Source organism: Mus caroli, unplaced genomic scaffold (genome assembly GCF_978045245.1).
Source record: "Mus caroli unplaced genomic scaffold, Mus_caroli_1 scaffold_18, whole genome shotgun sequence".
NCBI lineage: Eukaryota > Metazoa > Chordata > Mammalia > Rodentia > Muridae > Mus > Mus caroli.
Window position 1 is genome coordinate 80,552,134 of NW_028227273.1, and position 11,803 is coordinate 80,563,936.

At 47.3% G+C, this 11,803-nt stretch overlaps 1 protein-coding gene and 1 pseudogene across 1 annotated transcript; both read left to right on the top strand.

Moving 5' to 3' along the window:
* The first annotated feature begins 274 nt into the window (after positions 1-274).
* Positions 275-4,323, top strand: LOC110288961 (sperm motility kinase Y). Its single transcript, XM_085833009.1, has 5 exons — positions 275-358; positions 852-966; positions 1,724-3,312; positions 4,020-4,163; positions 4,277-4,323. The coding sequence occupies exons 2-3, from the start codon at positions 864-866 to the stop codon at positions 3,265-3,267; spliced, it is 1,647 nt and encodes a 548-aa protein (XP_085689135.1). The 5' UTR covers positions 275-358; positions 852-863; the 3' UTR covers positions 3,268-3,312; positions 4,020-4,163; positions 4,277-4,323.
* A 606-nt stretch (positions 4,324-4,929) lies between these two features.
* LOC147000532 (FERM domain-containing protein 1-like) lies at positions 4,930-11,030 on the top strand (annotated as a pseudogene).
* Positions 11,031-11,803: the final 773 nt, after the last annotated feature.

Sequence of the window (11,803 nt, forward strand, 5' to 3'; positions counted from 1 at the left end):
TTGTTTGTGTGTGTGTGTGTGTACCTTTTCCTGTATGTATGTGTAGTGTGTGCTTACATGTTTGCTTGTGTGTAAGTATGTGTGTACCTGCTCCTTTGTGATTGTGTGTAGTGCAATTCTGGTTTTGTGTAATAAGAGTTTGTATGCCTGTGTTCCTGTGTGTGTGTGTGTGTGTGTGTATAAGATCACTATTGTGAATTTGTGTGTGTGCTTTTGTGTGTGTGTTTGTGTGCTGTCACACACGTGAGTGTGTTTGGGTTGCCGTGCCCATCACCCTTTCCCTCTTGCATCTGTGTTACCTGCACCTTGGTGCAAGAGAGTGTAGAGGCCAGTAGCCAGCCCGGCTGCTGTTCTTAAGGTAGGCCATCAACCTTATTTTCAAGACAGGCTCACTCACTAGCCTGAAGCTGGCCAAGTCTCTGGCCTGGCTGACCAGTGGCTCCCAGAGATTTGATATGCCAACCCCATAATCTCAGATTAAGTGCCTATGTGGATGGCTGGCTGTTTATTTATTGATTGGTTGATTTTGGTAGCAGTTCAAGAGATAGCATTGGGCCCTATATTTTCAAGGCCACTGACTGTTTGCTTCCTTAGTGTTGGTGTTTTGATTTTTATTTATTTGGATGGGTGCTTTTGTTTTATTGTGGTCGGTTTTATTTTCTCCCATGGTATTTTATTGTGTTGATTATTTACTTTTGCATTTTAGGCTGCTCTAGTGTATCTCCATTTTCAATGCATTTTGGTTTCCAATTTTTACATCGTCCCTGTTTCTCAAAGTATTCACTACATGTTATCATTGGGTTATAATTTATACATATTTGCCCTTTGTGATATTTTGTTTTTTCCATCAGTCACTATTTGACATGCCTGCGAATGAGCCCACAGGGACCTCGAGGTTCAGCGGGAGGACATCTAGTGGTTCCTGGAGCATCTGCAGCATCCAATACATATGGAACTACAGTGGAGGTGAGCTATAGGACCAGGTAGCAAAGAGCCTGACTTGACCAATGCTAATCTGAATTCCTGGATGCAGGCTGGAATGGTCTCAGGACTACACTGAAAGCCACTCAAGTATCATTAACACTGTGTGGCCTCATTCTCAGAGTCTTGATCAGGTAAAAAGCAGCTGTGGCCTTGGCCACTCAGGTTGAGTCTATGGCATTTTGGAATTGGTTTTAGGTTGAATAGTCACTGATATTTCACTTTCTTATTGTTTATGGTTATTGAATTTTAATTTTCAATATTTTGCTCTTGGGAAGTATGGTTTTGTTGTGGATGACGAGGTCCTGAAATGAAATGGAATTTTCTCTGAAGTGCTGGGGGATATATATGTCTGTTTTGTCTTATACTAATTCTTTCTCCTCTCATTTATTTCATATGATTTTTTTTCAATCAACATCCACTCATAATGTTGATCAGCTGTAGCCCTCCCAGTCCCACTGTCTTATGATTATAGTTTCATCATCTGTATTTAGGATGTGTGTGCTCTTGGCTTTCTAGTTTGGGGTTGGTTTTTTGGTTGGGTTTTACTTAAGATTTTTTGACTTTAGCTTTTCCCCCATATCTTTTTCATAATTTTTATTCTAGGTCTCTAACTTTTACTTACCTTTATTTCAAGCACCCTTTCTTTGTTTATTTTAGGTAGCACTTGTAGTAATTTTAGTTTCTATTTTCCTACATGTTTTTCATTATTTTGATTTTATTCTTTTTATGTTATTTTCAGGTACCACTGGTAGTGATACAATGCCTGCATATATTGAAGAGGAGTTACCCCCGCCCAGTCCTCAGCCAAGTAACCCTGATGCGGGAAACTTGTACTCCCAATATGAAGTTGTAAGAACTATCGGGCATGGGACTCAAGCCAAAGTCCTCCTGGCCCAGCACCGGCTCACAGGCACTCCCGTGGCTGTCAAAGTTCTTGTAAAGAACAACGCCTGGTTTCAGCCAGCCATGATGGAGACCAATATAATGAAAAAGATCAAACACCCCAATATTGTCTCACTTCTCCAAGTGATTGAGACCAAAACAAGAGAATACCTCATCATGGAACTGGTTGAAGGCCAAGAACTTTATGAATACATCAAAAATTCTGGCCACATAGGGGAGGAGGAAGCCCGACAAATATTTTTACAAATACTGTCAGCAGTGAGCTACTGCCACAGACATGGCATAGTGCATAGGGACCTAAAGCCTGATAATATCATGATAGACAAGAAGGGGAAAATCAAAATAATCGACTTTGGGCTTAGTACCCAAGTCAAACCCGGAGAGTTGTTGGATGAGCCCTGTGGTGCTTATGCTTATGGTGCCCCTGAGTTATTCCTTTGGGAAAGATATGATGGCACAAAAAGTGACCTATGGGCGTTAGGAGTGATATTGTATTACATGGTTGTTGGAAAGGTCCCATTCGACTCGGTCACCGTACCTGAGCTGCAAGATCAGATACTGGCAGGTGTATACCCTGCCCCCTGTGGGGTGTCCAATGAGCTGGAGGACCTGTTGAGCCTCTTAATGACAGTAAACCCCAAATATAGGCCGACAGTCACGGACGTGATGAAGCATCCATGGTTCAAAGGCCACTGGAAAGGGTTCAAAAATATTCATGAGGAACCTGTCCCTGTCAGACCAGATCCTGACATTGTAGATGCGATGCAGCATATTGGGTTCCGAGCAAAAGATATTAGAGAATCACTCACTAAAGAAAAATTTAATGAAATGTCAGCTGTATATTATTTATTGGAAGGGCAGGCTGTCCAGAGGGAAGGCCGCTCAACCCAGGCTCCAACAGTGAGTCAAGTTAAGGCCCCATTCCCTTCCATTGATGCTGGTACTGCTTTGTGTTTGAAAATTAAGAAGAGTGGAAGCACTCCCATCCTTGGCAGATCGGTCTGGCCATCCTCCATTGGTCAAGTGCCAGCCTATGACCAGAAGGTTAGGCAAAGAGCAGGCAGAAGATCCACTGGGTATGGTCTCTTCCGGACAAACCAGATCACACCCACACAGGACCAACACCACATCCGTGCCATGAGTGTCTCCTGCATGCTTTCAACAAGCAGCATAAGTGAACAGAGCATCAGTGAGAAGAGAGAAGAGAATCTCCCCCACAGTGCGTTAGCAGAGGATAAGCCCATCCCCAGCAGGGGCTGGTGCAGAGGCATCATGAGATGGACAAGGAGGTTGGGGAATGCCATGAGGAGGCTGTGTTGCTGCATTCCATCAATAAGAAAACCTCGGCTGGGGCAGAGCAGAGTCTCCCCCCAGAAATGAGGCCCAGGGAGAAATTCCAGAGACACAGCAGCAGGCAGGGCCCAGGTACCTTGGTGCTTTGTCCTTCCCAGTTTGCTGTGTGTTGGCCTCTCCTCTGTCTCCAGTTTCCATTTTCCACACCCAATTCTTACCTTCTTACCTTCTCTAAGTACTTTACAATTCTTCCTCAACCCCAAGCCTTCTCCCTCTTCTGAATTTCTCCTCTTCCCAGCAGGGATGCAATATGAATGATTTCTACCCCTTTCAACACAGTTGTCTTGCTGACCCCATCTCTTCCCCTGGACTCCATGTTCCCTAAGGAAAATAGCTCCCACAGGGTGAGGACTAGAGGGCTATTGGTTCATGGACTCTCTCAGGTGATACTGGCCCTAGCAATTTGTCAATCAATCACAAAAGCTGAAGAATAGATTCTTACATTTTTAAAATAACATCACACCCAGTAAGCTTCAGAACTAATAACAAGCAATGTCATTGAATAAGTATCAACAGCATAGTTTGCTGGTTATTGACGATGGTCAGACTCCTGCATGCATGCATAGGTTTGTGCATACTGATTGTTCGTTTGTTCCTAAGACCTAGTGGTGTATACATTTTTATAGGAAACACTTCTAAGTGATTTCTCCTTGTGGATTGTGAAGTAGAAAAAAAAAAGACATTTAATACTAAGGCTAGTCAAAGCCCCACACGGTATTCTTAGAATTCTACCTCAGTATTTCTTTTGTCTAGAATAAATTATTTTGTCTCTTTCACAGTGTCATCTGGGAACTTTTTCACATCCTGAGTATAAACAGGTAGCTATTTGAAACACATGGCCCTGGAAAAGACACAAGTGTAGAAGCAGCAGCAGCAGCAGCAGCAGCAGCAGCAGCAGTAAACCCCCTGGCTTCCCTGTCTATGTAAGTATTCCCGACAGACTATTTCTGGAACCAGATATCACTCTGAGAACCAATTATTAAAATGATTTCAATGAATATTAGCATTCATAGAAGACATATCAATATTCCTGCAGGGTCCATTCCTGGGAGACTGAAGTAGATGACAGAAGCAAGAGCATGGTATGTTCTTAATGAGGAACACCTTCTTCAAAGCTGATGAAGTAGAAGGTCTGAACAAGCGTTTTTTTTGGGGAGTCAGGGTCTCATCCCCTTCTGTCAGGGCACACAGTGCTCCTTGCCTATCATTCTGCCTGATCATGGTGGTATTGCTTGCTTTCATTCCAGCAGTCTTCACACACCCAGCACTGTGACCCTGACCTTTGTTCCCAGCTCAGCCACTGAGTTCCTGGTCTTTCCCAGCCACTGTCTGGATAGGGACAGCAGAGACAGTGCAGCTACAGATGTGAGCTCCTCCCCTGCCCCATAACCAGAGAGGACATCAGGGAATTAATGTAGTGGCACCAGTGGGACCAGAGACAGAAGAACTCAAGTCCAAGGGTGCTCACCAACCCCAACCCCAACACTGCAAAGGCTGTCAGTGACCTGTAAGAGCTATGGCCAGAGTAGGCCATGCCTTTGTGTCCTGCATAAACCCACATAGCTTGACAGCTCAGTGTACCTTGGCCTGCTCAGGTGCAGAGTGGTATCCACCCAGCCTCTGTAAAGACTCAAAAACCCAGGTACCTTAGGCTTTCTGTGCCTCTGTTTCCTTGCCTGTACCCTGAAAATGGAGATGGTGAGCGTTAGCTAGTTCTTGCTGAAGCCTAGCTTGACTGCCATGCAGAGCAAAAGATCCTGGGGTCTGTGAGCCCTACCTATGTTCTCAACTAGTGGCCTACAAGCCACACTTCTTAGATGTGTGACTTAGGCCTCACACATCTTCCTTGCAGAGCTATCTCCAGTGCCAGGCTGGAGGCCCGACAGCTTTTCCCAAAGCTTCTCTCAACCCACACTCACACAGTCCCTCACTGGCAAGTTTTTCCAAGAACAGTAGCTGTCAGTTTGAAATGAGCTCAACAGACCTCTAAAGAGAGCTGCTTCTATGGTCCTTGTGGACACCTGGGTGACATGAGAGGGGAGCAGAACCACAGATTTATAAGCATCACATCCTCACCTTTGGGTGTGAGGCTAAGGCAAATAAAGTCTGGACATAGTCTGTAGCTAGCTTGTTTGTTCTGACCTCAGGTAGTGAGAAAGGGCAGGGTGGGGTCTGAGCTAGCTGGTGACCCTGTCCTCAGATTATCAACAAGAGAGGTGTTGACTACATTCTAAGGCACATGGCTGCCATGCACCATGAACATGGTGGACTACATGTACCAGGGTCTGACTCCCAAGGAGGCAATACTATGCTTCACCAGGGATGCTTGCCTACTTGAGGACGTTCCTGTCCACTTCTTCAGGCTGTACAAGGTCGACCCTGAGGTGTTGGAAATGGGAGGAACACAGGAAAAGGGTGATTCTATTCCCCAGGCCTGACAAAGTGACTCAGACTCCAGGAAAGGGTAGGTAGGACAGTCCCTCGGGCCTGTTTGCATGTGGTGAGTTGGTGGCTCTCCTGGAGGTGGCATGCTGCATTTGTCTGGTGTCAATTCTGTTAAAACTTTGCTCAGTCTCTGCTGTAACTGGTTTGGTCTAACATTGATTGGACTGGTATGCCTGTCCTCTCTGGGTGTCTCCCATTCAATGCCTGAGCACTGCATGGCCTGTGTTCCCAGGTGACAGCCTCCCACAGAGCACAGTAAGTGTGGAACTTGGGTCTACGAGGTTCACAGAACTCAAATATCTAGAGAAGCCTACCACATACACATGTGCCCTCGGCATAAGTAGGGAAACAAGAGAGGCTTAGACAGAGCTCTGGGTTTGTGGAGACTCTAGCCTGTTAGATGGACCTCCTACCATTTGCCTCCGGGTCAAAGCCTAAGCCTCTGACTTGTGTTCTTTAAGGAAAAGAAGGAGGATCACCCTACTCTTCTCGTGGGACTCACTCTGAGTGGAGTAACCAACTATCAAGTAAGGACTCCTCTTTCTTTCCTATCTCCTGCTGCCACAGATCCCACCCCATGCTCTGGTTCCCACAATTCACCTGACTTCTGTCTTTTAGGAGTTAGACAACACTCCATAGCTGCTCTGTGACTTCCCCTGGTCACTTATTTCAAAGGTGACATTTCTGGTGGGCGTCTGAAGGGGAAGGCATCTATAAACTCAGGAGTCCAAAGAATCCTGGACCCAACCACCTCATCCTAACCAATGCCATCCAGAGCTCCCTGAGGCTTCTCCACACCCTCAGGCATCTCTCAGTCTCCACATCCAGGTCTGGTATTGAACTCTCTGAGCAAGGTACAGCTCTGACTGCTAACAATTCCCCACTCACCAACAAAAGGACAAACCATGGTACCTTAAAGATACAACTGTTAGCCTCTGTCCCCCTTCCACATTCCCTAAGACATGACAGTGAGGATTGCTGCACAGCAGAATGGCTCCAGACACTGATTATGGTTCCCTACAAACCCTGCATGCCAGACTTGTGTACAGCCATGAGCAGGGGGGTCCTAAAGAGAAGGGCTGCCCCAGGTTTCTTCTGCATTCTTAAGGCTGCAGACGGATGGTACTCACAGTGACCTGAGACCTGTTTGCACAGGGTCACCAGTTCTCAACCCTGGAAATATGGGACCAGGGCCAAGTAGGGGCTTATGATTGACATTCATGTATTTCTCTCCTGCTTCTGGCACAGTTTTCTGGACTGTAAAATCACATTGTGCTTCCTGTCTGTCCAGGGGAAGAAGCTGGAAATCCAGCTAGAAGGGCTGTTGGCAACACAGAAGCTGCTGTTCTATACAGGCCATACCTGGCACTCCCGTTTCCTGCTGCAACTGCCCTGCTTCGCCCTACCCATTGGCTTCACCTCAGCTTGGAGCCTGTGCTGCAGTGGCTACAAAAGCTGGAGGAGGCAGAAAGTGTGTATTAGATCCACTTGGGACTGCGCACCCAGCTGATGGCTGCACACACCCTCTCTAGGGTCTGAGGAAATAGCATATCATCTCCTGGAGACCACTCAAGGAGTTGTCTGACTGTGTTGAAAGGGGAATCTGTTGAAAATCATCATTGCTGATGGTCATCAGTCCTATTCCTCCTTTTATGGGTTAGTATGAAATGTGGCAGTGATCTTTCCTTCACTCCAAGATGCCTATGATTCCTCAGTGTAATTTTCCTTACATCCTTAGCCTTGCAAAGAGCCAGAGATGTAGCCTGGAAGTGGGAGAGCCTTGGTGTTGCCTAAAGACCCACTGTTCTCTCCACTTTTCTCTTCTCTTCTCTTCTCTTCTCTTCTCTTCTCTTCTCTTCTCTTCTCTTCTCTTCTCTTCTCTTCTTTTCTTTCTTTCTTTTTTTTGGGGGGGAGTAGGGGGCTTTAAGACAGGGTTTCTCTGTTTAGCCCTGGCTGTTCAGGAACTCACTTTGTAGACCAGCCTGGCCTCAAACTCAGAAATCTGTGTTCCTCTGCCTCCTGAGTCCTGGGTTACAGGTGTGTGCCACCATGCCCGGCTTCCCTCCACTTTTCAAAGTCTCCACTGAGAGAGGACTTGACTTGCTGCACACTGAAGCCACAGTGCACTGGCAGAAGTGTATGCCTCTGTGCATGTATGTGTGTACATGCATATGTGTGTGTGTGTGTGTGTGTGTGTGCATATGTGGGTGTGGGCACATGTGTGCATGCCTGTGGCTATGCATGCATGTGTGTGCATGTGTCTTTGTGCACATAGTACTTGTATGTGTGTGTGCACTACCAGTGTGCTTTGTGTGTTCATGAATGTGTTTGTGTGTGTGTGTGTGTGTGTGTGTGTGTGTGTGTGTGAGAAAGACAGAGAGACAGACAGATGACCAGAGAGGGAAAGAGAGGGAGAGAGAAAGGGGGTACCCTCAGAAGAAACTGATAGGCACTGCTTTTTACCTGCTCCTACCTGCATGACAGACCACCAGGGCTGCTGAGGATGGCTCTGTAGCTAACAGAAAAAGGGTCACAGCCAGAAGAGCCATAACAAGGGGATGCTAGGAGCCTGCTGGGGAGTAAGTGTATTCATGGTTGCCTAGCTGTCATGGGAATGCAGAGCTCATTCTCCAAGGATGCAGCTTTGCTCTATGCACCTAGGCTCCAATGTATCTCAAGGGTGGCAGGACACTGATCACCACTGGCTCCCGGAACGCAGGGGTACTTCATGTTCCTCCAACACTAGCTCTTGTGCTGCTTTTCACACAGAGAAGAAGAGGTATCAGGAATCCTATACAGTGACCTGCTGGAGCTAAACCTGGACCTGGAAGCAAGCAGCAGGAACTCCTTGGGTGATGAGGATAATAAGAACAGCACACAGCATCTCCTCCACTGCCTCTCATTCTGCTCCAAAAGCTATGGCAGCTCCCACACAGCAGGCATCAAGCCTAACTCCCAGCAGGGATAATGTGAGAAGTCTGTGATTGAACCCACAGGGACCTCAAGGTTCTGTGGGAGGACATCTAGTGGTTCCTGGAGCAGCTGCACCAGCCAGGACACATGGAACTACAGTGGAGGTGAGCTATAGGACTAGGTAGCAAATAGCCTGACCTGGCCAGTGCTAATCTGAATCCCTAGGCTCAGGCTGGAACGACCACTCAGGGCTACACTGAAGGCCACTCAGGGGCACGCAGTGTGTCACTAACACTGTGGGTGGCCTCCTAATCAGAGTCTTGTCCAGACAAAATCAGCTGGCCTTGGCCACTGAAGTTGAATCCAGACTCTGTGGGTGACAGTATAGTATATCTGCCAGAGTATGAAATCACATGAGTGTGGCCACTGGGTGCTCCCTGGACTCACTATAGATGGGCACAGAGAAGGCACCATTTCTGTGTCTGCAGGGGTAGGGAGAGCTCAGCTTTCAAGAGCAGGCAAACTCTGCCTCTCCTAACCTTGTCCCTGGGGAGGAAATGGCCTCACTAGGGGGATAGGCTCATCTGGGACCCTGCACACTGGTGTATGTCACAGACAGCTCATGTCTTTCTGGCTGACAATTCAGACCCCCAGCTGTCCTCATCTCAGACAGTTCTATGAGGAGGGGTATTTGTTTCTAATTCAGAGTTATGGCAGGAGAGGGCCCAGGACAGGATGTGCCCACAGCAGTGTGTATGGGCAGTGATGCTGTCTTGGCCCTGCTTACTTGTCTCCACTTCATCCTCTATATTCTCCTCCCTTTTTTAGCAGCCACCCAGAGACTTTCGCAGAATTGTGGTTCATGCTAATCAGAATGACGGGACAGAGGTTACATCCCATGTAAGGATTCCATTCAGTCCTTTTGGCTCCCACCCTGCTCACTTAAGATTTCCAAATTGGGTCCTCAGCGTCCTGGAGAATCCTTTACAGGCAGTCCTGCAGGGACAGCCAGGTTCTTGGGAACACTGGGTTCAGCAGTACTTCTCTGCTTCATGTTCAGAGCCTTAGTGAGTGGACTTGTTCAGTGGCTCACCAGGTGCATAGCAGTGTTGCACCCTCCAGTGGTGGACATGCAAATCGGCAGGATATTATTTCCACCTTTCTTTTACCTCTTATTATAAAGGGCTGCTACCAGACACCTCAGAACCTATGAAACTTGAGTTCCCACCATCATAGGGTACCAAAGAAACTACACTAGAGGCCCTGTGAAACCCAGGTAGAGTACAATGTGGGTGACTCTACTACCTGTAGTACGTGTAGGGTCTTCAGAGGAGAACCTAAAGCCTGTAATGGCTAAGTCTGTCATGGCCGAAAAGCATAAGTTTGCCCATCAATGTGGAACAACTGTCATCTGATGGAACCCAGACAGTCAGTGGAGAAGTTTAAGTGAAAGGTGGCCCTCCTGAAATTCTCAGATGCTTCCAGGGTAGTGTATGGTGATCACATCCAGAGCCATTTCAGAAAGATATAAGTGCAAATAGATGACATTGGGGAGAGAATTCTTAATTCTTTGGGTCTAGTGGGGACCCAAAGATGTCATATACCAAGGCATGAAGGCTGCATAGAACATCTAGGATGTTTCAGAGGTACTCAAGAGCCCTTGGACCAACCTGGAAAAAACCCTAAAATATCAGGGATTATCAGAAATTCTAAGGTAGGGTGGGATATGGAGCTGATGAATGCTGGGATAGTTGAAGGAAACAGCACGAGGTAAACTTGAGGGAAGTGTGTTGTGAGACCTAAAACAGGGCAAACTAACAGGATGGACTATCAGGCCCAGGATAGATAGCCTATGCAAGAATTAGAAATGTCTGGGTAGAGCTGGCTTCTGTGGCTGTAGGAGCACTGAAAGCACATATGCAGGAGGACTACCAGCACACTCCTATATCTCTCTGCAGGTTGAGGAGGCAGAGGACAACCACATCGGTGACCAGTATGTCTGCCTAGTCATCCAGACAGCTCATGACTAGCTCACACAGCGACACCTGAGGCTGCACACTGGTGGAGCTGCTGGTTTTCAAGAAGTTAACTCCTCTCGATGGAATGAAGTTCCTAGCTTCCTTTCCCTGTACTGGCCAAGTGAAGACCCACCCCTGCAGGTCATTGTGGTGTAGAGAAGATCTGTACAGCTGTCCTCTCTGTGTCAGCCAGTCTTGAAGGTGGCTTGCTAGCATTCTAGCACCACCAGCCTTTGTCCATGTCTGGGCAAGGCAGTTCTTGGCCCTCAACCCATCTTCCCACCATATCATTCTGTTATGTCTGCCCACTGGTAGGAGATGAGGAACCAGCTCTGACACTAGTCTGGGCATGGGGAAGGTCCAATTCTTCCTTTCCGGGCTCCCAGCTCCTGGGGTTTTAAGGAGCAAAACAGAATCAAGAGTCAATGTTAGTCCTGAAGTCACTTGGACTCCTGTCTTATTTTCTAGAGAATGTGTCATGGTGGTTCTTGGGCATTAGAGGGAGCCCTATGACTGCAAAGCCATCCTAGGCTCCACAGATCCAGAGCAGGCTACTGCAGGATCTCCAAATCACAAGTCTCTAGTTCGTCTTCCCATGTCTAGCTTATAAGTACTGTAAACAACACAGAGGTCTCCCTAGCAGCATGGCTCAGTTCCATAGGAGATACTGCCACTGGCTATGCAAACAAGACCACATTGGATGTAATGGGAAAGAACACTTAGCCCACTCCTCAGGCTGTAGAGGCTGCCTCCACCTGGCAGGACAGTGTTGCTGGTGCAGAGGATAGGGCTGTTTGGGGTCTCCTCTCCTCACCATAGTCAAGAAGGTCCAGGAGTCATTAAGCAGGTACAGATCATGAGCTCTGGGAAGGTATAGGATCGGTTATCTTTCCATGGAGCCCTCAGGATTCCTTACTGCCTAAGATACAAAGAAGTACTTGATGTCAGTTAACTTGGACACGAGGAGGCTTGCATGCCACTGCTTGTCACAGATTCTTGGTAGTTGTGACAAACTTGTACCCATTGGTAGGAGGGCCACAGCTGGACACCCTTTAACATTTGTCAGAGTGGAGCTCAAGACTGGCTGGCTGGGTGTGGAAGCACCTTCTCATCTAGGGCTTCCGTGTTATACTCATTTCAATCAGAAAAGGTGGTTTTGGGATTGTCAGCCAGGATTTCAGCTAGTG

Excerpts from the sequence above, each read along its gene's own strand:
- LOC110288961 (XM_085833009.1), top strand. The coding sequence starts at position 864 with ATGCCTGCGAATGAGCCCACAGGGACCTCGAGGTTCAGCGGGAGGACA. Across the intron at positions 967-1,723 it reads CATATGGAACTACAGTGGAG|GTACCACTGGTAGTGATACA; the intron begins GTGAGCTATAGG and ends TGTTATTTTCAG.